Source organism: Harpia harpyja, chromosome 19, assembly GCF_026419915.1.
Source record: "Harpia harpyja isolate bHarHar1 chromosome 19, bHarHar1 primary haplotype, whole genome shotgun sequence".
Classification (NCBI taxonomy): domain Eukaryota; kingdom Metazoa; phylum Chordata; class Aves; order Accipitriformes; family Accipitridae; genus Harpia; species Harpia harpyja.
The window spans coordinates 9,388,119-9,414,367 of NC_068958.1; the positions used below are offsets into that span (position 1 = coordinate 9,388,119).

General features: G+C 47.4%; 1 protein-coding gene across 2 annotated transcripts in view; it reads left to right on the forward strand.

The window, feature by feature from the left end:
• The window catches only part of ASTN2 (astrotactin 2), a 361,642-nt gene that overhangs the window by 297,725 nt on the left and 37,668 nt on the right, over positions 1 to 26,249 (forward strand). Inside the window, exon 20 of one of the 2 annotated variants that reach the window (XM_052814689.1) lies at positions 18,965 to 19,752. The exons of the other annotated variant lie outside the window; for it this stretch is intronic. Within the exon in view, the coding sequence (XP_052670649.1) occupies positions 18,965 to 19,071 (107 nt within the window). The 3' untranslated portion in view covers positions 19,072 to 19,752. Of the gene's footprint in view, positions 1 to 18,964; positions 19,753 to 26,249 lie in introns of those variants that run through there. 2 annotated transcript variants of the gene reach the window in all.

Consider the following 26,249-nt stretch of genomic DNA (forward strand, 5'->3'; position numbering starts at 1 on the left):
TGCAGTCTGAAGGGAAAAGAGGTGTGTATGCATATGTACATGTATATATATACACACAAGATGCATGTATTTAATTATGACCAAAAGGAACAGTTCCCCTTCTTTCCCTCCTATAGTCATTTGAAATATTCCATTAAATAAAATCTCCCCTTTACAGCCCCCTACCTCCCCTCCCTGCCCCCTCATAAAACCCACTTAGGGTTAATTTAGAGGCTTTGTTGTGTGAAAGTGAGAAGTTTTTTCTTTTCCTGACCTTTTAAAAACTTAATATTTTTAACCATCGGTGATTGTCTTTAAAAAAGTCACTTTGAAAGCTAAAATTGCATTGTTCCATTCCAAAAATGTTGTAATGGGGCAGTTTCAACACTATCAAAGGGATTGCCTTGCTTTGTTTCCCCCAACCCAAAATTTCTTTGACCTGTACGCCTGTTTCTAAACCTGTTATTTTTAACCAGAAGGACTTTTCTGCTGGACAACTGTTTTTGACCTAGTATTCCTAACCAGTCCTGCTCATAACTGTAGCCTGGTCTCTTGGGAGATCCTGTATGTAGTTCATTGGGGGTGGCCCAAGCTTTTTGCTGCAGGGACACACACACCAATTTTGGCACCCTTTGCATTCCTTACCGAAGCTACAGAGGTTAGCAGGGAAGGCTGTCGGGCTTGGGCACGTCCCCTGGCCAGGTTCCACCACCCGCTGCCCCACGCACATGGAGCTTCCCTGCGCTGTGCTCTGCCAACTCGAGGCAGAGGTGGGTCAAACACCACCGAGAGCTGGTGACCCCCCAGGCACAAACTGGGAGCCCCCCACGCTGTGCCAGCCTCAAGCACATGTGTGCAGGTACACGCTCGTAGCCTTGATTTGTTATGATATGTTTTTGCAAGCCCTTAGCTTCCCCAGGTCAGCCAAGAACATGTCCTTCTCCTTCTGTACCACAGCTCCCCGTTGGCTTGGCTCACTGGAGGGTTTTCATGTTTGCCTCTGTGGTCTCTCAAGACAAAAGGGCTGGGATTTCTCCAGGCCTGGGATGTTTTTATTTTGTTCTGCTGTCTTTTGTTTTTTTGGTTTGTTTTTTTTTTTTTTTGCATGGTCCTTGCAAGGTGAGCCGCTCCAGCTGACATGACATGCCTTCAGACCTCTCCTCCTTCCCCCACCCATTCCTCATGTGGAAACCCCAACATCCCTCCCTGGGTGTCTGCAAGCCGCAGGAGCCCCTCTTGGCTGCCCTGAACCCTGTATCATGAACGTGCTCAGAAATAGCTCCAGCAGCACCTTTCTTAAATCATGTGTATTACATGCAGCCTCGATGTTCGTTGGGAGGCCACTGGAATGGCTGGGAGGGATTTACCAGGTCCAAATTCACTTGACAGAAAAACAAAATTCCAGCGTAATTTTAACCAGCTGTGGTGGGAGAGTGAAAGAGAGAGAGAGGCAAGGAGAAGGAAAGCTCGGTGTGTGTGGGGAGCGCGCGGGAGGGTAGGTGGGAGAGAGGTAGTGCTGCAAATGGGCTGCTTTGAGCAGCATTTGTGCGAAGAGGAGCCCTGGGAGGCCACCGTGTCGTGGGCTGGTGACGATGGGGACTCGGTGTCTGCCCTTCCCTACGGTGGTCGTTGCCTCTCCGCTGTTGTAGGAGATGATGCCGATGCCAACGAGGCAGCGCTGGGGTTGCTTCATCCTGCTGAGCCTTTGTGGCATCGCTGCTGTTTGCCTGGCTGGGCGGAGGGGTTGATGCGCTTTGCATGGACAAATCCATACCATATTCATATCATCTTCGGTACCTCAGCGGAGAGTGTGTACATAATGTCAAAAAGATTGCCTAAAAATTCAGTTGATGTTTAAAAAGAGAAAAAAAAGTTTAAAGATAAAAGAGCTACATGAGTTCAATGTCTAGCTTTTATTTTTATATTCTTTGGTATTACGGAATAAGGATAGCGTGTCCTCCAAAGACGTATGGCAAACAAATACATTTAGTTTCAGTATGATTTTAAATTTAATTTAAATAATGTAAATATTTATTTTATAGTGTAATAATTTATTTTATACATTTATATGTTGTGTGTATTTTGTAGGTATGATTGGAAGAATGCAATTTTAAATTAAATATGAGCTACTTTTAAGCCTAACTTTGTGAGAATACATGTTCATGATTTCAAAAGTTAGAGAATTGCAAGGAGAGATTTTTTCAATACCCTGAAATGTTTAAAGACATTTTTATTACATTTTATTATGTTTCCCATCCCCTGTTTCCATTTTAGACTGCATGTACCAAGTGAATCAAACATCTGATGAATCTGGGGACTCCTGTTTGAACCCTATTGCTACGTAATAATTTTTCCACATACATAAAACATAAGTACAGCTTCAGCCTCTTCAGCAAGCTGCCAATGAATAGCTCATTGAAACCAGGGAGATCTCAGGCATACACAAAGCTGTGCCCATGTTGAGATCTTGCAGGATCAGGGCTATGTGTTATGATGCATAAATATTGGTAAAAATGAGTACTTGTAGGACATAAATAGAGGAGAACATTCACACCATTTACAAGAAAAAGCTGCAGTGTTCATGCTGGTACAAGTACCCAACTGAATGCTGTCCTGTGCGAAGTGACATCCTGCTCAATTGAGAAGAAATTCCTTGGAGATAATTGAGCTGAGCATCCTGAGCTTCCCAGTGATAATTTCCATGGAAGTAGAACAAAGTTTTGGGGTTTTTTTTGTCTGTTTTGTTTTACTTTTTAAAAAAAGAGTAGCACAACATTGTAGCTCCATGCTTGATTTTGCGAGGGCTTCTGTGTGCACTGGCAGGCAAGAAATACGGTGTGGTGGGGTTGGGCTGGAGCAGGAGGGCCGTGCAGCATGGGAAGAAGGTTGAAGAAATCTCTGGTGCAAAAGAGGCTTTTGGGGGGCAGTTGTCCTAGATGTCCTATAACACATGAGGGTGGCTGAGAGTCCATGTTTCTTCTGGTCTGTCCCACAGCAGTGGTCTCCTGCTCCTTCTGTTGCTGTTAAGGGATGTGTGGTCTGAGACAGTTGCGTGTGCCCATCTGCAAGCGTGGTAGTTCTTGGCTGACATTCTTGGAGCTTCTGAAAATCCCAGAAGTCACTGCTTGTCCCATTGACTGTGTTCCCATAGTCCCATTGACTATGTGCCTGCCTTACTTTCTCATATCTCTTCCCCCTGGATGTTACAGTTTTGTGAAGGCATTTGCATGAGACTGGGTTTTGCATCGTCTGGAGATGGACACCTCTTCCTACGCAGGTGCAGCCTGCAGATCACCTCTGTCCAAGCCATAACCTCAGCCAGTGGCAGAAACTTGACAAAAGTCAACTGTGTGAAAAAGAAACCCTGCTAGGTGGAAGGCAACCAGTTAGGGTATGGTTAGACAGCCTTCAGTGTTGGTATTGCTCCCCATTTGTGTATTTATATGTTGAGTGTTTTTTGAGAGCCTGATTCAAAAGAGGTAAGCAGTTAAAGGCATTGTGTGACTGCTCCAATGCCATCCAGGTAAAAGTGGTACCTCCTCTTCCTGGGAGCCTAAAGGCTGCTCGTTCAATGTGGCTTGAGATCCCTGGAAGAAACATTTCTGCATCAAAAGATGCCAGCAGTGACAGGCATCTTGGACCCAAAAGGTGTCCTCCAGGCTCATTTTCCATAACAGCTCTGCTGGCCAGGTAACGTTGAGCTGCCTATTGACTATTGCTTGTTGCCCTGGACCCCAGTGCTCTCACTTCGCTTTGCAATGCATTATATGGTTTCTGTCAGACCAAATGGCCAAACCAGGCTTCATACGATTATTTTTTTACCCCAGTTGGCATGACTGACTTTGTTTCTATCTGGTCCTTCACAGCTGGGGAAGTCGTGAGTGAACTTGGGGGGCCTGGGGAGGGCAGCTTTGTCATACACCAGACTGTGTTTTACCTACAGCAACATCTATTTGACTCAATCCTATTCAGTACCCAACAGGTTAGGAGCAGGGAGACCGAGAAATGACAGCAAATGAGTTGGGATGTTGATTTCCCATTGATTTCTGAGGTGCCCCTTTCCTCCGGCTGTCCTGGGGACGTTGACATCACCACTTCTGGAGATGCTGCTGACTTAAGTATGATTTAGCGTGAAATGACTGAGCTTAGATGTAACATGTGTCTAAAAGGATCTACCTTCCCCTGGGACCCCAGAAGTGTTGACTCTCTCTGATCACTCAGTCCTGGGCTCTCACCCATGGATAATTACGTTCTTCCATGGATGATCCTGAAGGCCAAGTTCTGCTGGAGCGGGAGGACTTGCAGGTGGGCAGTGGTCAGCTCTTCACCTCATGGTTCATACAGCTGTTGCTGCAGCCACTCTTCAGTTTTCTATCTAGGGAGGGTCGGAGACAGGGAAAAGAAAACCTTGACGTAACTGTCCCTCCCTTCCCTGTTCGGTAGCAGCAGTGAAATTCATGATCCATTCCTGTTGGCACTGAGCTACCCTTGATGGCTTCTCGCCGGAGCACTCAGGACTTTGGCTCAGTCCAAAGGGTGATATTAAGCAAAACACTTCGTACCTCAGCCCATAGCAATCCCTGGACTTGGACCTGGGCTGCTATGGTGACAGTCTCCCTCGAGGTGCCTAAATCAATTAGACAGGGACACATCATCTCTGGTCTCTCAACTTTTTCCCCGTTGCCCTCCCCCATCCCATCTAGCTGCATGTTCTGTGCGAGATACCTACCACTCCCAGCCGGTAATGACTTCCACATGGGGCTGGACCTTGTGGACAAATCCCCTGTAACAATAGGAAATGTTCCTTGGTCTCTCATTGTGTCTGTCTTTGGGAAGGAGGAGAAGGCGTTGACGACAAGCCGAAGAGCTCTAATATTCCTCCCGGACAGCTGATTAATTCCATCCTCTGCATCCGCTCTGGACCATCCCGCCCCGCCCCGCGCCTTCTGCTTTTTATTGTTCTCTCCACCTGGCTCCCTCTGGCAAGGAAACTGATGGGATTTCGTGCCACGTGGAGCTCCAAATGGAAAACCCTGACAGCGAGAGCCTCTGCTCCCCCCACGGTCCAGGCCCAGTGGCTCTTGCTGGAGGAGGAGAGGCTGCACCTTCCTCGCAGCCAAGACCGAGCGTTGGAACGGGGACGCAGCATTCCTCCCCGGCACGTCTGCTCCCGCCTGGGAGAGACGAGACCCTGCCTTTTCCCACTCCTTCCCCCGCCATCGGGATAGCTCCTCTCTTTGCAGATAGCTGCAGGCTCGCTTTCCCGCTCAAACCTTCTTTCTACATGTATGGGCACGTTCCTGCTTAGAAATGGTCCAGGCTCCTGCGGGGATGTGCCCACCCTTGCCCTGCCCGTTGCATGCCACAAAGCCCCCTATGGTTGTTCCTTCCCCTGCTCCCGTCATCTGTTCCCTAGCACACTGATGCAGCAAGTGCTTGTGACGGCTCCCACACCCAGCTGTGGTCACACGTGCACACAGAGGCACGCAGGTTTGCACGCTCGCTCGCACGCGTCGCCTTGCTCTTTCGCTGCAGTCTGGTTTTGTCTCGAGTACTCGCCATTCCCTTGCCAGGCGCACGCTGCAGCCTCATTGCTCAGCTGTGATCCATGGAAGGGGGGGGGGAAAGAGTCAAGGGCATTTTGATTATGATTATGGAGTTGATTTATTAGAATCATTTTAAAACACAAAGCCATCTGTGTGCCTCTTCCCCATCCAAGATTTATAAAAGACGAAACCATCCATCTGACCCCCAGCTCTCCCTCCCCTCCTCTTCCCCCGCCTCATCCTCGCCTTCCATTCTCCTCTGTGGCTCTCTTGCCAAAACACTTGCCCATACTTAATTCTCTTCCCAGAGAGACAATGCTTTGCATTCTTGTATTGGAAGCCAAAAAAAAGACAATTCTATTCTGTCTCTGCTTTGCAGCTTGGTCTGCTAAGTTGCTTTCCCGAGAGTCTGTGTTTAAAACAAAAAAAGATAAAGGAAAAGAGAAGTTGGTGCTGAAAGGTGCTGGAACATCATCGCGTGGGGGTAATGTTTTCATTCACTCCACATATCAAACAGCCACTGGCAGGCCATCCCCAGGCAGAGCGAATGGGACTCGAGCCTGTTCCAAAGGGCTCACCTTTAGGGCGGAAAGACACTTTTGGACTCCGTCTCCCATCCTTCCTTTGCTCCCTTTTGAGGGCCTTGGCTCAAGCCCCAGTTTTCGAGGGTTGAGGTGTGCTGACAGATTCTCTGAGCAGGATGAGCCGGTGGCTGAAGTCCAGAGCAGGAGGAGAGCTGAGGTCCCGAGTTTCCTGGAATTGCGCTGTGACAAGCAGGAAGAGGCTCAGCCCTCCTCTTCCTCGCTGCTCCGCTTGATGCCTGTCCAGCCTCCCTGGGGTGCTGACATCAGAAGAGCTGTAATGATTTACGCCTCTTGAGGATTTGCCTCTCCCCACCATGGCCAAGTCTTTTCACCTCTCCATGCCTCCTTTTTTTCCAGATCTGCGATGCGTTAGGCAGTTCTGTGGTCACCAGAAAAACTAAACCAGCGTCACCAACTGGCAGTTAAGGATTTTGACATTATAATGCTGTCGTCCTTCTTGCGAGGTTGCAAGGTAGGGAGCAGATCTGGAGCTCTAGAGCTCCTGTCTTAGATGAAAGGAGTGCTAGAGGGAGTATTAGCATGCAGTTTGTGTGAACTAGAAGTGATCAAATTAAGGTTACACATCAGGGAAGCATTTTCCTCAGTTTCAGCAAATTAATTTGTAGCCAGTGTCCAGCATGCAAAATCGCAGTGATGGTGGGAGAAGGTCACGGGTGATGATGATCGCAATCCTGAACTGCAGTGTTTTGACTTTGATTTTGTGTGTGCTTGGGTACAAACAAAACCTTTCTGGGTTTTGTAACTGTTCTTTTGAACTTAATCTTCCCATATAAATCTTATTTTTATGTTGTTAGTGATTCCCATATGAGATCTGACATTTGTTACTTGATACTGGCAGAGGAGAATGAAGCCTATTAGTGAAGGCTCATGGGTTCAACAGGATCCTAGGGAATGAGAGCAGGGCTTGTGAAAAGACCTGAGGATTTAGTGTCACTGTCATCTGCTCGAGCTCTTGAATCTCTTTACCGACCCCTTTCTATCCACAGAATTGTCTGTCTTCAGTTTCCCTGGTTCCAGGTGTATATTCATTGAAGTTGATGACTTATCCACTTTGTTGTACACTAAATCACCCAAGTGCTGAGTGTCCTTCAGGAGCTCTTCACAATTCCCTTATGTCTGCTTAGAAAAGATAGGCATAACCTCATGCATTTCTTTTGGAAAGAAGGAAAAAGGAGTTTTATTTAGAGCACAAAAGTGCTTTGGTTTGCGTGGCACCTCTTTGCACCGAGGTCCCTCACTCCTCTTCAGAAAAGACAAGAGGAAGGACATTACTCAGCTGGCCTAAAATCTATCAGGAATCCTAGGAAAGAGCTGGAAGCAATGGTCTTCCAGGCCTAGAGCCAAATAACCCTGCTTAAACCAGCCATGACAAGGGTCTGACCAGCAGCCTTCCCAGAGCATCCACATCTGCACTGAAATACCTGGCCATGAGAAGGCCGTAAAGATGACCCTCCAATTTATGTATCCCAAAGAGAGTGAGGACAGTGAACAGCCACATCTCGCGGACTCTTCTCCTCGGATCAGAGTGCAAAGATCCCCAGTTGCTCCATGAATGCCGACTGAAGAAAGGGAATTTCCAGCCTGTATTCCCAATTCTCTCAGCTTCTCCCTTTTGATTTCTCTTGAACGCGCCGTTCATCTCCGCTTCCCGTCCAACACTGCTGTATCATGGTTTAAACAGCTGCCACGTCCCACCCTCGAGGCAGCTGTGTCTCGGGGCTGCCTGGGGAGCACAGGGCTCCTCGCCCCGACGCCGGTCCCACTGCCCAAGCATGATGCTGCCCTGCAGCACTGAGGGCCATGGGGCACAGGTCTAGCTGGAGGGACGGGACAGGACCCTGCCAGGCCATCCCCTGGTCTTCCTTCACACTTTGCAGTCTGGTGCAGAGATGCCTTTTCTCCTCGTTTTTTTTTTTCTTTCCCTTTTTTTTCCCTTTTTTTTTTCTTTCCATTGGTTGTTTGGATTAAGGGGCCTTAAAGGGGCCAGACATTTTTTGTGTTCTCTCATACCCTATAAATAACCGGCACCTCTCCAGTACTCCAACTCCACCCTTCAGTTGCAGATTCCACTGTCTAGCTGCCACCACTCCGCGTGGCCTTTCACACTCTTCCTTTCTATTTAATATGGAAATATTAGTAAAAAAACCTGCTGTCACCAATTCTCCAAGAGGAGGAGGGGGGAAAAGGAGAGAGAGGTGGGAGACGGGAGGGGAGGACACAACCAGCCAAAAAAAGTATCCGAAAGAATGTTCTTCTCCCTCCCAGGTTTACAGCAATGCCTTTCCATCCAGAGTCATCTGTTTTGTTTTCCTTCTCCCTCAGCCTGCAAGTGCTGCAGCATTATCATGTAATGTTGCTTAATGTGACCAAAGGCTTCGGCGAGTCGCCTCACGGACCGCAAGCATAGCCCAAATTCCAAGGCAGCGATGCCTGCGGCGTCTCGTTAAAGCAGAGGACTTGAAGTCCTCTGCGTGTCCCATGAATGGTTGTTTGGGGTTTTGTTTTTTCCTTTTCTTTTTTTCTTCCCCTCCACCCCCCCTTTTTTTTTTTTCAAGTGCATGCTGCCACCCAATCCGGGCAGGGATTTTGTAACCACGCCGGCATATCTGGGAGGTATGCGTGGAATCTTTCAAGTGCTTGGTCAGTCCTCTGTGGTTTCCTTTGAGCAACTGCCCACCCTGCCAGCTCCCACCACCCCTTCCCAAGCCCCCTGACATGCAACCAGTTGCGCCATTCATGCCGGAGTTTCACATGACAGTTGTCTCCTCCGGGTTTCTTTCTGTTCGTTCCTCCTGGCACATTTCCTGATGGTGGTGAAGGATCAGAGGGTAGTAACCCTGAAGACTGAAGCAGTCTTGAAGACCACAGAGCAGGCAGAGATAAAGGACAAGCTCTTGCCTACCAAGTGTCCCAGTCCGATTTAGGGCGTGAGATATAAGCCCCACTCGGTACTAGGTGGTGTTAAGAATTTGAGTGAGGGAAGTGGGATACTCTAGCAGACGAAGGGCTGACTTTTTGCTCTACCTGAGATGTTATTCCATCGGTATTTTATAAGGTCTTGTGATTTTTTTTAATTTTTTTTCTCAGCCACCATCTCTGGGGCAGGGAACTCTTATTATTCCCATTTGGGGAAGGTAGAGTTGAAACACATCTCCCCGGAGATAAGGGTTGGCTTGAGCATTGCTGGTTGCCTGGGCTTTCCAGCCCAGTTGGTGCCCACTGGCCAGGGTGGTGGGCTCTTAGCCTGTGGGTGCAAGCTTCCATGTACCAATGTCCACGTGGCTCTGTGGGAGATGCTCTGGTGGGTTGTGTTGGCTGCAATTTTGATCAGAGTAGTTGAGACTATGATGTGGAGGGAAATGTGGACCTGTGGGATGGCGTCTCATGGTCCTCCTTTCTGAAGCTCAGCCTGCATCCACATTTAAGTTGTGCTTCCTTGACGATGTGTATGGTAGAAGAGTCTGACTATGAGACTGGTTGTTTCCACGATGGTTTAGCTGCATCCTTAGGCCTGGACACATCCTCATTAATGTCATCTGCCTAACCTGCATGGCCAGACCCCTGCAGTGGTCAGTGGAGCTGCACCGGTTTCCTCTATGGGAAAATCCCTCTCGCATGTCTTCATAAACATTGTCTGGGTGAGAGGAATCACCGTCAGAAGATACCCTTACCTTTCTGTTGACTAAAGGAAGAACCTAAATAGATGCTTGGTTTGGAGAGGGCTAAAGGGAGGTAAATCCCAGCCAAATGATTTATTTGGCAGCCTAAGAGCTGCCCTGCTTTCTGCTTGCATGCCACGCCAGCAGGGTTACCTGCTGAGCAAGTGGCAGCGTGTGGTTATTGTTACCACTTGCAATTAAAAAAATTAATAGAAGAGAAACCCCAGTGCACTAAAACAAACAAAGCAGTGAGGCCTATTCACACGGAATAGGTTATAATTTGCCAAGAAGCTTCTGTATCGCTTTGTTACTGGATTTTATTGTTTTCTTTTATCTGTTTTTCCTTTATAAGAGCTGAATCCTGCCCCACAGAAGTCACTGATGTTCCCCAGTGCATTTCTGCAGGAGATGAGTGAAGCCCTTTAATTCAGGCCCTTCTCCACACACTGAGATCTGTCTGTACATTCACCTGTGGTGGTCTTGCAGAGCCCTCTTCAAGCACAGCATCGTCTGCAGCCCCTGCACGGCCCTCTGCCCTTTCTGCATTACTATTGCATTAGTGCTTAATGCATGCGTTGCCTCTCTCCTGGGCTGCAGCAGGCACCAGGCAGTTGGGAAGCATTAAGCAATGTTTTTCAGTCCCTGAATAAGTAGTGATGAAGCTATGGGCTGCCTTTCGGCTGGAGCACGCTCAGCTACCCTTCGGGAGGGATGTGTACATGGTGTGGTCCAGTGTAGGAGCTGTCAGGGGCTGAAGCATCTCGGGGAACTCAGAAGCAGCCAAACAACCTCTCTGTGGAGTGTGTGCAAACTGAGTACTGCTGGCCTTGCAATGCTGCCAATTTGAATGAAATTTCTACAGGGGCAACAAAACCGTGTCGTTAACGCGGTGACCACCCTATCTGCCAAATGCCAAGTCCCTGCTCTGAACACTGGGGCTTCACAACAAAAGTCGTAAGTTGGTTTTGGTTTTTTGACTTTTTTTTTTTTTTAAACATAAGGAAAACTATATTTTTTCCCCAAGCTGCCTTCTTGGAATTGGCTGGACTTGTTTTATCTGAAACTTTCCAAAAAAAATTCAGCCTGAGGCAGATACCCAGTGTGGAAAATTTCAACCCAAACAGTTAAAGTTTGGCAGTGTTGTAGGAGCTGAGCGTACGGAAAGTGCTAGGCCAGCGTGCTGAGGCCGTGCTACCTGCTCTGCTTGGGGAGTGTTTTCACGGGAGTCCTCTTCTCAGGTAGCTGAGCACAGATCTGGTCTCGTGCAGAGATGCAGTAAGGATAGAAACGTCTATATTGGGTTATGGGAGTCTGCATGCTAAGCCTAAAATCACTGTTTGTGATGGGACCCTGCCCGGTCACCTTCATAGAGGCACTGCAGTGAGATGAGCTGGGGGAGCTGGATCGCACCTCGCTGCCATCAGGGCAGGGCTCGTGTGGTTGGGATGGTCTGCGGGAAGGATGGGTAACTTGAATGAGGGGAGGAATCCTCCCTGCCTCTGGTCCCTCTTAGCAAACTGAGGGTGACACCAGCTGCTGGATGGTGGTATTAACCCTTCCGAGCTTGCATTCGAGATGTGTGCCTATATCCCAGTTGCACCAGTACGTATCTGCTGTGCTGGCAAGAGGCTTCCAGCATGGACACCAGTCCACCCAAAAGGTGAGCAGTTGCTTTATGTTCCCTCCATGGCATCAGCATCAAACAGAGCCATGTTTTTGGCCCGGTGCCGGAGCCAGGTGGGCACTGGGGGGTGAGTGCCGGGGAGCCCCGCTTCTGTGTGACCTGCTTCCTGAAGCCCTGTGACCTTCCACCTCTGCGAGCCCCAAGACTCACCTTACTCTACTCTTGCTGTTGGGTTCAGAAAGGAGTTTGTGAGCCGAGGGTTGGGTTTTTTAATTGTTGTGTTTTTAATGAAGCCTGCAGCCTTTTTGAGAAAGTAGCTAATCATGTAAGAGCCTGTTTGGATTTCTCAGTGGGGCAGCATGCATCGGGCACTTATTTCCCCCAGGCTGCCTGAGGTGGGGCAGGAAGAGGGGCTCTGCTCTCCCCTCTGCCTCCCCTCTCAATGCCCCTGTCTCAGAAAACCCAAACGTAACCTGGAACCATGTGCCAAGCCAAGCCTTCAGCTTTTCTTTTCCCTGCCCACCCGCATCCTTGCACAGATGCACGCTGTCCCCGTCACCTCCCTGGTGGCCACCAGGCATCCTGTCACCCGCCCCTGCCAGCTGCGTGGGGACGGCCACACGCACGGGATAATGTGCTACTGCCAGACAACCTGAGTGATGACTTTTCTTAATTAATCTGGCTTTCCTTCCCCCTCATTCTTTTTTATTTCCATTCCCAAAGTGTGGCAGAAAGCATCAGACACTGTCAGATGTGTTGCGCAGGCAGGGTGACATCAGCTCCTTTCCTTTGGGACGGTGCTTTACAGTCCGGCTGAAATTTTTAGGGCCTGTTTTCATTAAAAGTGGCTTTTGAAAATGGGTAAGTAATAATTTGCTAAATCAGGCCCTGAACTGCTCAGTTTAACAATTTATTACTTTTTTTTTTTTTAAAGAATATGTGTAAAGGGAAGTCCAGTTTAATGAAAAATGGCCAGGTTGGATCAGGCTGGATGTTAATTCCAGTTCAGTGTCACCACCAGCTTCGTCGTCATGGTTTAGTCATGTCCTTCTTTACATGTTAATTAAGCTGATGTGTCAGTAAGTGTTATAAGTACAAACTTGGGTAGTGTTTGTTTTCTTGCTTTTGCACTGTTGCTTTTGCAACATTTGTTTAGTTTTCATTCAATGCATAAAATATGAAAGGAACAAAAAACTCATGCACATTGTATCATGTAATTAGACGAGTAACCAGATGTTAATTAATATATGAATATCGTTTTTATTTCCAATCGTCTGGCTGTGGTTTGAGCAAACCTATGTCCCCCAGCTGTTGCTACACGAGACACAGTCAGAGCAAAAACAGAGCTAGAGTTCAGCTGCTCTATTCCCAGAGCACAGACTTATTACCCCAGCTGAAAGAGGAGATGCTTCTAGGATGTGCTGTCCCCAGACATGACACAGCAGTGTGACATTCTCCTTCTATCCAGTGGAGGGCAACAGGGGACACGCTCACAGCCATGTACCTCCCCACCAGTTTGGGGAGCCAGCAGTGCTGGGGCTTTGAAGCCCTGCAGAAACGCATCCAGGTCCTTCCTCCTGGACACCGTAGTCCAGTGGGATTTCTGCTACCTAGCAGTGATTATTTGTACACCAGCTATGCGGCTCTTGGAGGAGTCCCTGGAGATTTTCAAAATTCAATTGGATAAAGCCCCGAGGAACCATGCCCTGGCTTTGCCCTTGGCCCTGCTTTGAAGAGGTTGGACTGGAGACTTTCTGTGATTCTCTGACAGCGAGGCTGGTAGTGGGCCACCACATACAGCCTTTTGCTGTCAAGGGATTTGATTCTTCTTTATTTCAACTGGAAGACCCTTTCTAAGCTGATCCAAGAATTTCTTTTCCTTTTCTCCAGCTCTCATCCAGTGGCAACATGTGGTTGTGCTGTGACCAGCCAGTGCATCCAGGCATTTCTCCTCCTCCTCCTTTGTTCCTGCTAACAAAAGAACTATTTTAATGTCCATCTTTAAGTTAATTTGCATTTTTAAATATTAAAATTTGTTCCACTTTTATTACTATAGCCCTCAAGATCTTTTAATTTCTTTTGACTGATCCTCTGATCTCCTGTGCACTAATAATGCATTTCACTTCATTGGTGCTAATATCATTGCTGTATTTCCAGTGAGAAATAAGATTGATTACAAGCCTGATCATTGAGGAACTCTGCTAGTTATAACTCAGTTCCCATCACTCTCTTTTCAGCACAGCCTGTTTTCATTTGTCCATTACGCAGTTCCCTACCTGCTGTATAATTCTTCTGCTAATTCCTATCTTTTCAAGCTTACCTAATAATTACCCATGTCGTGCCACGGTGCCTCTTGATACCCAGATAAATTAGATTGTACCACGCTTCTTGTGTCTGGGGAATGAACTGTCTCATTGAAGAAATACATCAGGTTCGTCTCACACAATTTACTAAACCTGGGGTTGCAGTTTATTCTCCTTGTCTCCGTGTCATTAATGATTCCTTCCTTTGAAAGGAAAAAAAAAAGAGGGCTCTATAATGAGATAATTTTCTCTCTCAAAGCTACACCTGTGCCTTGAATATCAGCAAGGAAGGCCAAGCTATTCAACCTCTTTGACCCATCACATGGTCCGTAGATGCATTGGCTTTCTCAAGGCATCCCATCTTCTGCTAAGTCAAGACGAAAGCCCGTGACTTTCTCTAAATTGCTTGTGAACTCCCTGACACTCTCTCTTTGTCTCTGTTTTTCCTTCTCTCCTCTCTCTCCACCAGTAGCTGGCACGAGGAGAATAACAGTGGAATCTCCCACATTGCTGTGGTCTGAGCAGGTTTCTCTCACATTATGTCTAAATAAATATTAATAAGAAAAATGGAATAAGAGCTCATTGACAAATTCGGCAAATATTTGCCTCTGCCTTCCCTTTCCAGCCACCTGGCTCCTGGAGGAAAGTTTTGCCCTTTCTCAGACCAGAGCATTCAGGAAATAAACACTTGGTTTATTTTCTTGGAGGAGGAGGAAAATGAAAATAGCATTATGGGGCCCGAAGCCCACATCTCACATTTTGTGTGGCTGGAAGCAACTTCAAACCGCTAGCTTGAGCAATGGCTTTTGTCTGTGCCTTCAGGTGACAAGTTATCACAGAACTGGCCAGGATGGGCTTGAATGATGCTCATGATTTCACCTTGATAACCCGGAGTGCTTTTGCACACCCTTAGAGGGACTGTGTATCAAAAAAGCTCCCAGAAAAAAGAGACTGAGTCTTCAAGCCAATCTTTGCACTTGAAAAATTGAAACCTTGGTTTTAACAACAGCAGCGGGCAGAAGGAATAAAGAGAGAGAAAAGCCAGGATGGTAAGGGTGCTAGCTCCCCTGGGGATGTGGTTCAGGCCCCCGTAGCCATGGTTGCTAGCAGAGACCCGGAGCGTGGTCTTTGGAGACAAGCTCCTATTTGGGAGGTGGCTTTTGTGCAAGGCTGCTTGAGGACTTGAAGGATGCAGGGGCACCCTGACTTAAAAAAATGACTTCAAGGGTCAACTCATTTTTGCTTGCCGGGATTTGGCTTACTGACAGCTTGAGCGGAGGCTGTGTTGGGGGGCAAGAAGACGAAGTTGAGGAGATTAAGACCAGGCAGTTGTGTTGTTACAGTGCAGGTTTCCAGTTGACCCTGGCCTTTTGGTGGGGGTTATATTTGTTCCTGCTTTTTCTTTGGTTTCTGAATAGAAGGGGGGTTGGGGCTGGGGCAAATAAGCAGGGATGAGGAAAAACAAGATGATGGGAGGCATGACAGCGAGTCAGGAAATGAAAATAAGTTAATTGTCACTCTGATTTCTCTGCTGGTTAATTGGATGCCCTCTGGGAGAGGCAAGCCCATCAGGGGAATACACGGGGTTCAGGGCAGCAGATCCCATAAATCAAACAAATGCTGCAAAAAGGCTTTTCTGGAGAACCACAAAATCCAGTGTCTGGGACATTTTCTGGGTGTATCTGTTGTCTTCTTGTCTTCCTGCTCAGAGGAGCTGCACCACACCAAGCACGATTTAGAGCCAGACTGTCAGCTGGCACAAATTGCTCCATTCCCACTCATGGCAGCAGAGCTGCTGCAGCTTGTACCGGCAGAGGCTTCGGCTGTGTCACTGACACAGTTCTCTCTGTGTCTCTGTTTCTCTTTCCTCTGAGGAAATGATCTCTTGGCGTGGTCTTGCAGAGGTATAGCAGAAACAATACTTTAATCACTTACAGTTATTCTCTATGACAGAAATATGGGACTGTACGAGACGCTCAGTTTAATTTAATAGCAAGCTGCTGGGGGAGACAAGCGGGAAAACCCAAAACACAAAAGCTCAAGAGAAGCCACCTTCTTCAGAGCAGTGGTAGAGGTAATTCCTTAGTCAATAGTCGTAAAGATCTACCTTCGGGTTACAGCCAAGTTCAAAGCCACTGGCAGACAGCTCAAAATGTTCATAAGGCTCCCCCTGTGCAGAGTTTGGGAGTGTTGTTGCTGAGTTTTTGGTCTGATGTGCACAGCTATTCACCCAGGGGATGCTTGGGAGTGCCAGAGCTGCACAGACGCCCATCAGAAATGGTCAGGTAGACCTTCTTGTGGGCTGTTGGGGTTTGCTGTTGTGCACAAGCTCTCTGTGTCAGGCAGTGTATTTTTCCTGGGTGGAATTAGCTAAAATTGTTAACTACCAGTCAAGAGGACTCTGTCTCCCCTGCCCATGCTGGGTTAAAATGCTGAAGCAGCAGAGGGACCTGAAGCAGAGCCCAGGTCTAACCAGGTGAATCAGTCAGCTCTGCCTCCGGGGAGGTAAAGGCAGGAGGTGGTGGCTGGTTCTCAAACACCTGGAGTGGGAGACTGAGGTTCAGGTAGCTCTTTGGCCTTAATGCCATCCACAGCTCATCGCGACTGGCCTCCATTGTCTCAAGCAAAGGTGACAGACACAGTTTTGCTGCAGAAGAGGAACTACCTCTCCAGCAGCTCGGTGCAGAGGCTGGCACAGGGCAAGACATTTGTAATGCCCCATTGGGGCTGACCCTAACCCACAGCTACACAGAGGAGTTTAGTGTGAGGGCTGCCTACCTTCCTCGAGAGCAACAACTGGTGATGTTCACACCATAGGCCATCTTCTGAATGAGTGCCCACCTTCAGGTTTTCTCTAATCACTGCCAGCAGAGAGCTGCCTTTCAGACAGACGCATCCTTGCCTGGTGCCTGGCCATGGCCGCGTGGTAGCTGAGCTCCCCACAGCTCCTCCAGCCCAGCCTCAGCTGCCTCCCTGCCATGGGGCTTTGCTCCAGGTGCTTGCTGGGCAGAAGGTGGACAAAAATTGTTCCTGGGATACCACGTGGTGGCATTCCTTAGTCCTCCAAGGATGGAGTGGTGGATCCTGCCGTTCCCTTAACGAGACTGACTAATTATTTATTACAAAGGAGGTTGCAGGAATCTGGAGCGGAAACTACTCCCCAGGCCAGCTAACTCACACCTAAGCACGCCAGGCTGGTTTCACAGCAGAGCACATGCCGGAGCAATCAGACCTGCTGCTGGGAGGCTCGTAGGAGTGGGACCAAGGCTATTTTATGCATATGTGTGAGTGTGTGTGTGTGTATATATATATCTCTGTATAAAAAGTGTGCGTGTGTGTGTGTATATTTTACTATGTTAAGCTATAAACTGTATGGGTTAGGTATGAATTAGAACCTTATAAAACGTGTTTACTCATTCTGTGTAACTCAAAGCGGGGATTAAACAGTAGGAAAAACTGACCAGGAGAATTTTCCAAGCAGAAAAAGTTTTACAGCTCTCATTGTGAACTTGAGAGGGAGGATTTCTTTTTTTGTGTGTTTAGGGTTTTTTCAGAGCAAGTTTTTTGTGTTTGAATTTTTATGGTTATTAGATAAAAGGGGGGGGCACAGCTGAGGAGGAAAGATGAATGGAGGAATAGCAGGAGATTTCTCCCCTGGCATCTGAGCCCCATCCTCCTCTCCATCTCTTGTGACAATGTGCTTTCAGTGCCAGTGCCATCCAAGAGGGCCTCCCCACGGCATGCCGTGTTCCTAAGGAGGCCCTGGTTTTCTCATCTCCTTGAAGGCATCTTTTATGGGGAAAACAGAGTCCCATAACACTGCTGCAATTAAAGGGAATGGGTGCAGGAAAGGAGCAGTGGAAGCAGAGGCAGCAGGGAGGTGAGGGTCCGCTGAGCATCTCAGGCGGGGAAGAAGAGAGGCAAGAGCAGGGGATGGGGATGGGTTGAGGTCTTACAGCCTGTTTGCCCTCCTTCTCATACAGAAAGGCTGGACAAAGCACGGAGGGAATAATCTTACCACTATCAAGTTGAGTCATCCTGGGTCAGTTCCAGTTGATAAAGAGCAAGGTGCATGCAACCCAGAACCATTTAATTTCTTATTTCCTTCTCTTCTTGGATACAACTTTCTTTCCGCACCCTCTTTTCGGTCTCTTCTACCTTCTAGTTCTTGCTGCCTTGGTGAATCATCTCTGCCTTCAGGACTGGTGACCCGTGCAGTTAGCCGAGCCTGACTCACTCTTCTCCTCTACATGTTCTTTCCACAGCCTTAGGAAGGTTGGGGTTTGGTTGTTGGGGTTTGGGTTGTGGTTTTTTTCCACTTCACTTTATGAACATTTTCCAGGGGACCAGGGGAAGGGAGGGGAGAAGAGAGACCTGAGAGGGTTCATTGTTTGGGTAATTTTCCCTATTGCTAAATGTCAACGTCCTACGCTTGATGCTTAGGATAGGGAGTAGCGGGGCTTCTATTTCAGGCTTTGAAAGGGATGGGAGAGACTCACCTTATCTTTCTAACATGGCCCAAGCAATGTTTGGGTTCTATTTACGGATTTGAAGAAAAGAGGGGAGTGATAACCTCACCGTACAAGCTCCGGGTAGGCTGCCTGGCACTGGCTTCCCTCATCAGCACAGATCCTTGAACAGCCCTGGAGTCCATTTACCACTTGGCTTAATCCTGCTCTGCTCGTTCTGGGAATCTGTCTTTTGTCGTCTGAGTGGTAAGAGGTTGCACAGTTGCTAGCGATGACGTGTCTCCAGCTAACCATCCTAGAGCGATCGGTGATCCTGGGGATGGGAAGCGTGCCCAGATACCTTGCTTTGCCAAGGACATCTTGGAGTCAAACAACTGTTCCCACCATAGAGGGCCTTTGGTGAGATGGGTTCCCAGGGGACATCGTCCATCAGAGCTGTCCTGGTTACTAACAACTCCCCTTTCCTGTGCATGCCAGGATTGATTTGTCTTGGCTTCTGGGAAACATGACTTAAAATTCAGAGCAGAAGGCATTCTTTCCATGTCAGCATCCTGCTGTGCGCTTATGGCAGGTATCCTCAGTGCCTGGAGTTTGCTGACTTGTAAAAAAGGGTTAACAGTCTTTCCGAGATGAAAGCCAGCTATTAGTGGTTAGAGATCTGGACTGGGGCTCTGGGTTATAGCCTCAAATTTGCCTTTTGCCTGCTATCTATCTCAAAAAAGTAATTTCCTTTCTTTGCGTCCCTGCTCCTTTGCCTGCTACCTCTCCTGATGCTGCAGCCTTCTGCGATGCAGGTGTGTATCGTAACGGAGCTCACCTCTTGGCTGAGGGATGTAAGTGCTGCCACATTGTCGGAGGTATTAATGGCCTTTCTGAAGTGCATTGAAGTCTCTGGGTGTCAGGCGCCTTGTTGACACATGTTTTGTCCTCAGGGAAACAAAATCAGCTCAATTTAAGAAATTAGAGATTGTATTCTGTCCTCGTGAGCAGTGGGACTGTGCAGTGGTGTGGGAGATCCTGTCTCACCTTGTAGTCTTAGTGGAAAAGATTGAGTGATTGCTGATATGATAATGGATGCTGAAGTAGTCTCCTCATGGCCAAGAGATTCCCAGCTCTTTCTCCTCTTCACTGACTTGTGTCTTCTAATGAATCAAAACTGTGAAGACAAATGTTAACTTCATTATAGGGAAATCAATAAGTGAATGATTTCCTTAGCTGTGTTAAGAAAGCTGTTGTGAATATACTTTAGTAACCCAGCTAAATCATTGTTCAAGAACTGATGTCAACTTTTGCATGCGTTAGTCCTGACCGAGTGGGTGTTTTCTAGCTTCTGAGTTTGGTCAGATAATTGCTTCTTTTCTCAGTTTTATCCTGATATTGCATTTGGCTTCTCTTGTGATACCTGCTTGGATAAATGGAGAGTTATGAAAAGAGGCACAGTCAAATGACATGCTTTCGAGTCTGAATCTGAGGTAACTGAACATATCTACAAAAATATTTAGAACTCGCTGTGTTTGCACAAGTTTTAACCTTGGTCCTGCAAGCATGTACATTAGTTTATCTGGCACACGAGTGTAATGGAACAACTCACATGAATAAAGCTAAACATGTGTAAATGTTTGCAAGATATGGGTCAATAAATCTTTGGAAATCATAGCAAACCAACTCTCTGTTTTCTTATGCAGTGGTATTCTCCTATCCATCCTAGACAAGAGATCTGAAATATCTGTAATAATCATTATGGTGTAGTTGTTCCAAATAGCTCACAGCCAGGATGCAGAAACTCAGCTAGTGTAAATTGTTATTGTTCCATTGACTTCAAGGGAGCTACAGGAGATTTTATGAACTGAGGATCTGCCCCCACATTCTCAAATGTCCAAAACTGCATATTAGGGCCAAATAAGAGGTCTGCTTCCATGCAGGTCCCTCCATCAGGACCAATTTTTGTAAGTGTTTGTTGGCTAACAGGCTGCAGATCTGGCTGCAGTTGTGTGTGCTTTGGAATATACTGGTCCAAAGTCTTATCACTAATTCATCAGCATCTATGCATATTACCTCTGTTTAGAATAAGTGGGACCAAACAAAGAATATTTTCTTTAAATTGGTTGCCACTACAGGTAGTGGTTTGGCCCACTTCCCAGCATTGAGCCAGGAAGTGTAGGAAGGGACCAGGAGCAGGGTCAGGCAACAGTGGTAATATAGAAGAAATTGGCTGATCTAAGAAGTCCAAAAATTTCACTTTCCCAATAAGTGCAAGGAGAAGTGAAGCACAGACCAGCTGATGGCTTTTCAGCATAGGTTTACATTAATTTGACTTGACAAATCACCTGAGATAATTATGTTTTTAGTGATTAATTGCACACTGAGTTTCTTTCTAGGAGATGTTCTTTCCCCCTCCTGCTAGTCTGATATTTGCATATGTGTGTAAGGCTTGATCTCCAGTGGGTGCAAGTCAGCCAGTGGGGTTCTGTGGGGCATTAAACTACTGGAGCATTTGGTCATAAAGAGCTGAAAATAAAGGTAAGAGACTGCTCAGTAGAGCTGGAAATGAAGGACCTGACCCTGCTGTTTGGCAGGTCTTCCCTGCTTTCTTCATAGACCATCATGTATCAGGCAGGTTAGGAGGTTTGTGTACTAGGCAAGTTTGTACATCAGACACATTGTAGGTGTATCACCAGGGCCCACTTGGACTGGCCAGAATCACCTTGTCATTGACCTTTCTTTAGGAAGGGTCCCATGATTTGCCCTGACATGTTGCACAGTGAAAGCTGCTCCCCTTCAAGTTCAGTCGTCTTAACGCCAGCAGAAGATGGAACCTCCCAGTGCTCTGGACTGGTGGAGCCCAGGTCCTTGGTGCCATCTTTGCATCCAAAATTTGGGAGTTATTTTCGGACAGTAGCGCATTCTCCTAGGAACCGCAAGAGTGCAGTAGCTTTGTGCATTTAAGAAGAAAGCGGTTATGATACAGGTTTTGTCGCTGTCTCTGAAGTATCTGACACATAGGTTTATGCTGTAGAAGAGTGGCTCTGGGGCTGTAGCAGGGCTGGTGGGATTCCTGGTGAACATAAGGCTCCGTCAGTCCCTGGATCTGCTACAGACTGCTGACTATGGGCCTTGGGGACCACCAAGTGGTCTGGACCACTGGTCCATTGTTTAGAAATCTGTAATTTAAAAGAAGCTAAAAATGAAAGGAAAGCAAGATCGAGGGTGGGAACTAGATCTGTGGTGATGGACAAAATCTTCTGCCAGACAAGAAGTATCTGAGGACAAAGCTCATGTCTTTGCTTTGTGTCTGCACAACTCCCAGCACAAATGGGTTCCCACTTTGCCTTGAAATCAAGTAACTATTTTAACATGCTGCAGAGCCCAAAACAAACTCCAAGGGAATAGATAAATTCACTTGGACTCTCCACTATGCTAATGCGAATACGTGGCTTTGAGATTGGAACTGGCTCATGCCTGGATGGCTCCAAGCATAGCAGAGTCAGCTTGTGTCTGGCTGTGGTTGACCCTTAGCAACCCAGTGAACCTTGAGAAATACTGGAGGGCTCACAGCACAGAATGAAATGCATTAATTCTCACTCTCCTCCAGCAGCATACTGCCTTGGGGGAGATGGAGGAGGTGATGCATTTTTTACATGAGTTGAAGCAGTTTCTCTGAGGTCTTAGATATTGACTGTGAGAGAACTGTGGTAAGCAGTCTGTGGAGAGCTCAGGTGAAGGAGCAGTGAGTCCTACTGATGACCCTAAAAGAAGAATACACTCATGATTAGCCTTGTGCATCATGTTTTTAGAACATTGCATCTCATCCAAATTAAGACCATTTCCTTCTGTGCAACTGGCTGCTCTTGGTAAGAACAAGCCCATCCTTCAGTTCCACGTGGTCACTCCATATACAGCAAGGTCTAGCCCTGGAGAGCACCAGCGAAGCCATTCGAGGGACTTTTGTGGCACTGGAATGCAACTTTTGCTCTTAGCTCAGGTAAAGCATTGCTCCTTAAATTTAGTCATCTACAAATGCAGTCTTCCATCAGCAGAGGAACTGGGAGGCCCAGGAGAGCTCTTCATCATTATTAATGTGTCTAGTAGCATATAGACAAAGGAAGCAAATTCCCCACAAAATTCATAACTTAGGCAAGGTCAAGTCATTCAGAGAAGTACTGCAATTTACACCCTTATACAAGTTGGCAAGTGAGGCACAAACTGTGCCCGAAGTTGCACAGTATAATCACTGGCTTTTCTGTTTCAGCCTAGACAACCTGTGCCCAGCCAGAGAGATTCCTGATGGAATCTTTGAGAAAAGTCACGACAAAGAAATTATTTCAGAGGCTACAGGCTTTTTGGGTGTGGGGCTTAGGCTCCCATCTAACACGAGAGGCTGGCATGCATGGATGCTCCCAGAATGTGGGCAGAAGATTTTTTAGTAATGACTAGGCCTTTTTATTTCTTTTATAAACTGGCAAGCCATGTAGGGAAGGAGGTTTTGACATCCTTCCACCAGGATCAGTAGGGACGGTTTGCTTTTAATGATCTAGGCAGCGAGACAGACCATCTGCTGATGTAAATCGGAACAGCTCTGTCGCCTAAAGTTATGTTACACTAATTTAAATCAGCCCATCATCTCCAAGACAAACCACCTTTCGCTGCCTTCCCCCACCAAGCGCCAGATCCGAAGCACATTAAACCCAGGTACAACCTCATTGTGGAGGAACCACCCTGCAAGCCTGTGCTCCCCATCCACCCATCCAAAAACCCGATCCAAGCCTTCTGCTCACAGCCGTCCTCTGAACTTCCCCTCCTCGGAGGCAGAGCCCCAGAGGAAGAGGAGGGTAGGATGAGGAGCCCCAAAAGGTGACAAACTTGGAGGGCTGAGCATGCCATTTGTTTCCTCATTTCAGGAACCAAAACCTGGCAAGAGCAAAGTAGAGTAAGGTCTCTTTTTCCATCTGCTTCACTGGCATTGCTCCGGAGTTCACTGCTGGGGACGGAGGTCCTCACTGGGCCCCATCTGCCTTCCCTGGGCTCCCTCATTTATGCCCACTTGGGCCTCTGACATTCTACTCTGTTTTTCTTTCCTTGAAAATGGATCGGGAATTGGGAGCCGCTGCGCAGGAACGCGCCTGTTCCCCATTACAGCTCCACCGGGGCTGTAACACGATCGTGCCTGCTCCATACCCACACAGATATTTATTTATCCATACAGGCTTTCTCCTTGTTTTCATTAAGTTAGGCAGAAAAGGTTAATCTTTCTTCTGCTAAAGCTTCAAAACCAACCAAGCTAAATAAAATATGATTTCTTTCATTTCTTTTTTAAAGGACACTCTCTCTCTCTCTTTTTTTTTTCTCCCCCTTAAGTACCAGAATGAGGTCACAGTCAGAGATGCCACAAGAGTAAATTGAAAACAGGTTGAAAAAAAGCAAAAGGGAGAAAGACAGAAAGAGAAAACCACAATCAGAAGAAAGTGACTGGTAACGTTGCAGGGTTGGTTTCATCCAGTCTAGTAAAGAAGCCATCAAGACAGAGACGCTGGTGCCTTCCTACTTTCCCCCTTTGTGCTCTTTCTAGGAATCTCAAAGGTGAATTGCAGCAGTGAGGTCTCCTCTCGTCTTCATTTCCATTTTGGTTTGCACCGCCTGGGTTTTGTCCGTGCTGCTCTCGGCACAGGGACATGGGCTGAATGCGTGGGAATGCCTGTGAGGGTCCCAGAACTTCCTTTTGCTCCTCTTACCTCCTGGAGGCTCCTGGCCTTGCTCTCTTGTTTAGTCTGGTTGAACTCAACGCCGTAACTCTTGTTGTCTTCGGTGGGATGGTTGATAGGTGATTCATCCTGCCTGCTGTCCACAACTGCTGGGCGCTGGCACGGGTTGCAGTGGAAGGACTGAGGCAGACTAAGACTGTTGGATGCTACGAGCAAGCGGTCTGAGCCTGCTCCTATCCATTTTCATTCCTCAGTCCCCATTCCTGCCCATCTGAGCCTCCTGCCACGAGAAGTGTGCTCGCTCAAAAGCAGAATGCCAGCTCAGCCTTGCAGACAGGCAGCTGAGTTGGGGGTGTCCTCCTTCTCCAGACCAGACATCAAGTTGAGTTCCCAGGTGGCTATCCCAGAGCCATCAGCGGTGGGTTGACCTATATGCCTTGGCGTGGCCAGACCTGGTGTGGCCAGGAGAAGTTTGCAAAGCTTCACAAAATGGGGCTAACCCTGCTGCAAGTTCCAAGCGTGCTGTTATTTTCCTCTGTTTCAGGGAGAGCTCTGACTCACCGCAACACCAGAATCAGTATAAGATACATGTTTACAAAACCAAAAAGAGGAGGTTTGCCAAACTCCACAGCCTTGTCTGCAGAAGAGGACGAGGCAGTAGCAAGGGGCTACACTGGAGAGAGAAGGAAAATGCCACCTGGAGCGAGCTGCATCTTCCTGACAGTCATTACTAGAGCAGAGATTGATTTTCAAAAGCTGCCTGGGGAATTGGACGGTTTGGGGCAGACCAGTCCTGGGAAGGCAGTGGCATGGAAATGAGGGGGAAGAGAGTCTTGCAGGGATTTGGTGTACAGATAGGCGTATTAGCATCCCATTGCTGAGCACAATTGCTCCATTACATGTAATCAGAGTGCAGCAAGTAACATCTTTTGCTCTGTGCACAGTGATGTTGAGCTCTGGTCTGGATTTTTTACTGCTGAGAAGTGAACACAGGTGAGGCATCCTCACAGGATCTGGTCATTTGTCCTTGATATCTGTAACAGCTTATTGCTTTATTTAGTGTGACATCAATTATTTATTACTATTAATGAAGGACACAGATGGCTGTCTGGTCAATAAAATATCTCCTACTCCACAGAGATGATCTACTTAGCTATCATTTACTCTGCAGAGAACCTTTGGATTCTTTCTGAAATTTAATAACGCGAGCAAAGATACTACAGCAATCTAGGAGGTTTGTGCTTCAGTGCTGCTTTGGGAGGCTGAAATCCTTCTTTATATTTGCTGGCGGGGTGTGTGAGAACACAAGTCCAGATGGGAAAGAGAAGCCCCTTTGCTTTCCATCACAAGCTACTTATCCATATAATCCCTTTTATAAAGTGATCAAACTCCTTCTTAAAAGATAGTTAGGTTATTTGCCCTTCTCAGGAGTAGACCCTTTATTCATATCCAATTTACTTTCTCTTACCATTACTGCCCATTAACCTAAGTATTTCTTTTCCATCTGAGTGCCTCCTCTGTTGATGTATTCACAGAACCATGTATCTCTGCTTGGCCTTTTTATGTCTCTGCTTGTATGGTAAACTTGTGCTTTTTGTTGGTTCCCTGTGAAGCCTCCTCTCCTGCTTTCCCTGTGCCTCGTTCATAAGCAGAGATGAGCAATAGTATGCACTGAGTTCTCACTGGGGCCTTGTGCAGTTAGGTCAGTATTCCTGTGTTGCTACAACATCCCAAGACCACTTTTCCTTGGTAGGGCAATGTTAGTGGTCCATCATCCTCTTGCAATGCCAGCAAATGCACCTGTTGCCTTAGTTGCATTCCACTGACAAGGTCCTAGTCTAAATCTAGGGAATAACTTGTTTTCTGGTCCTAGGGAAGACTTAGGAAATTTCATTTCAGCTGCTCTCAGAACACCATGGGCTGAACAAAGAGAGACTTCTCTTGTGTGAGATGAACAAATAAAGTTGCCGTGTGTTCTGCTTCACCCAGGGGAGAGCACAGAAAAGCAGTTCCCTGCATTCGCTGCGGATTGACAGCTCTGGGTAGTCGGTTTGTCCCTGGGGCATCCCTTACCCCACCCTGTCTTTGCTCCGTGGTCGGTGCAGTCTGGCACCACCAGCGATCTCACTGCTGCTTATGCAGGTGCAGAAAGACTCCCAGCCTTGGGGCTGAAGTTTCAGCACCTTTGCTAGCATCTGTTTTGCTATTTTCATAACAACCTCTTTGCTTTTGTTTGATTGTAGCAGGGCCAACGAGAGGGGAATGTTCCCCAGAGGCTCAGGATTGAACACAAAACACCTTCTTGCTGTAGGGATCTTATTGCAAGGATTTTGGCTTAACCCAAGTTGACACTGCGTTGGCAGAC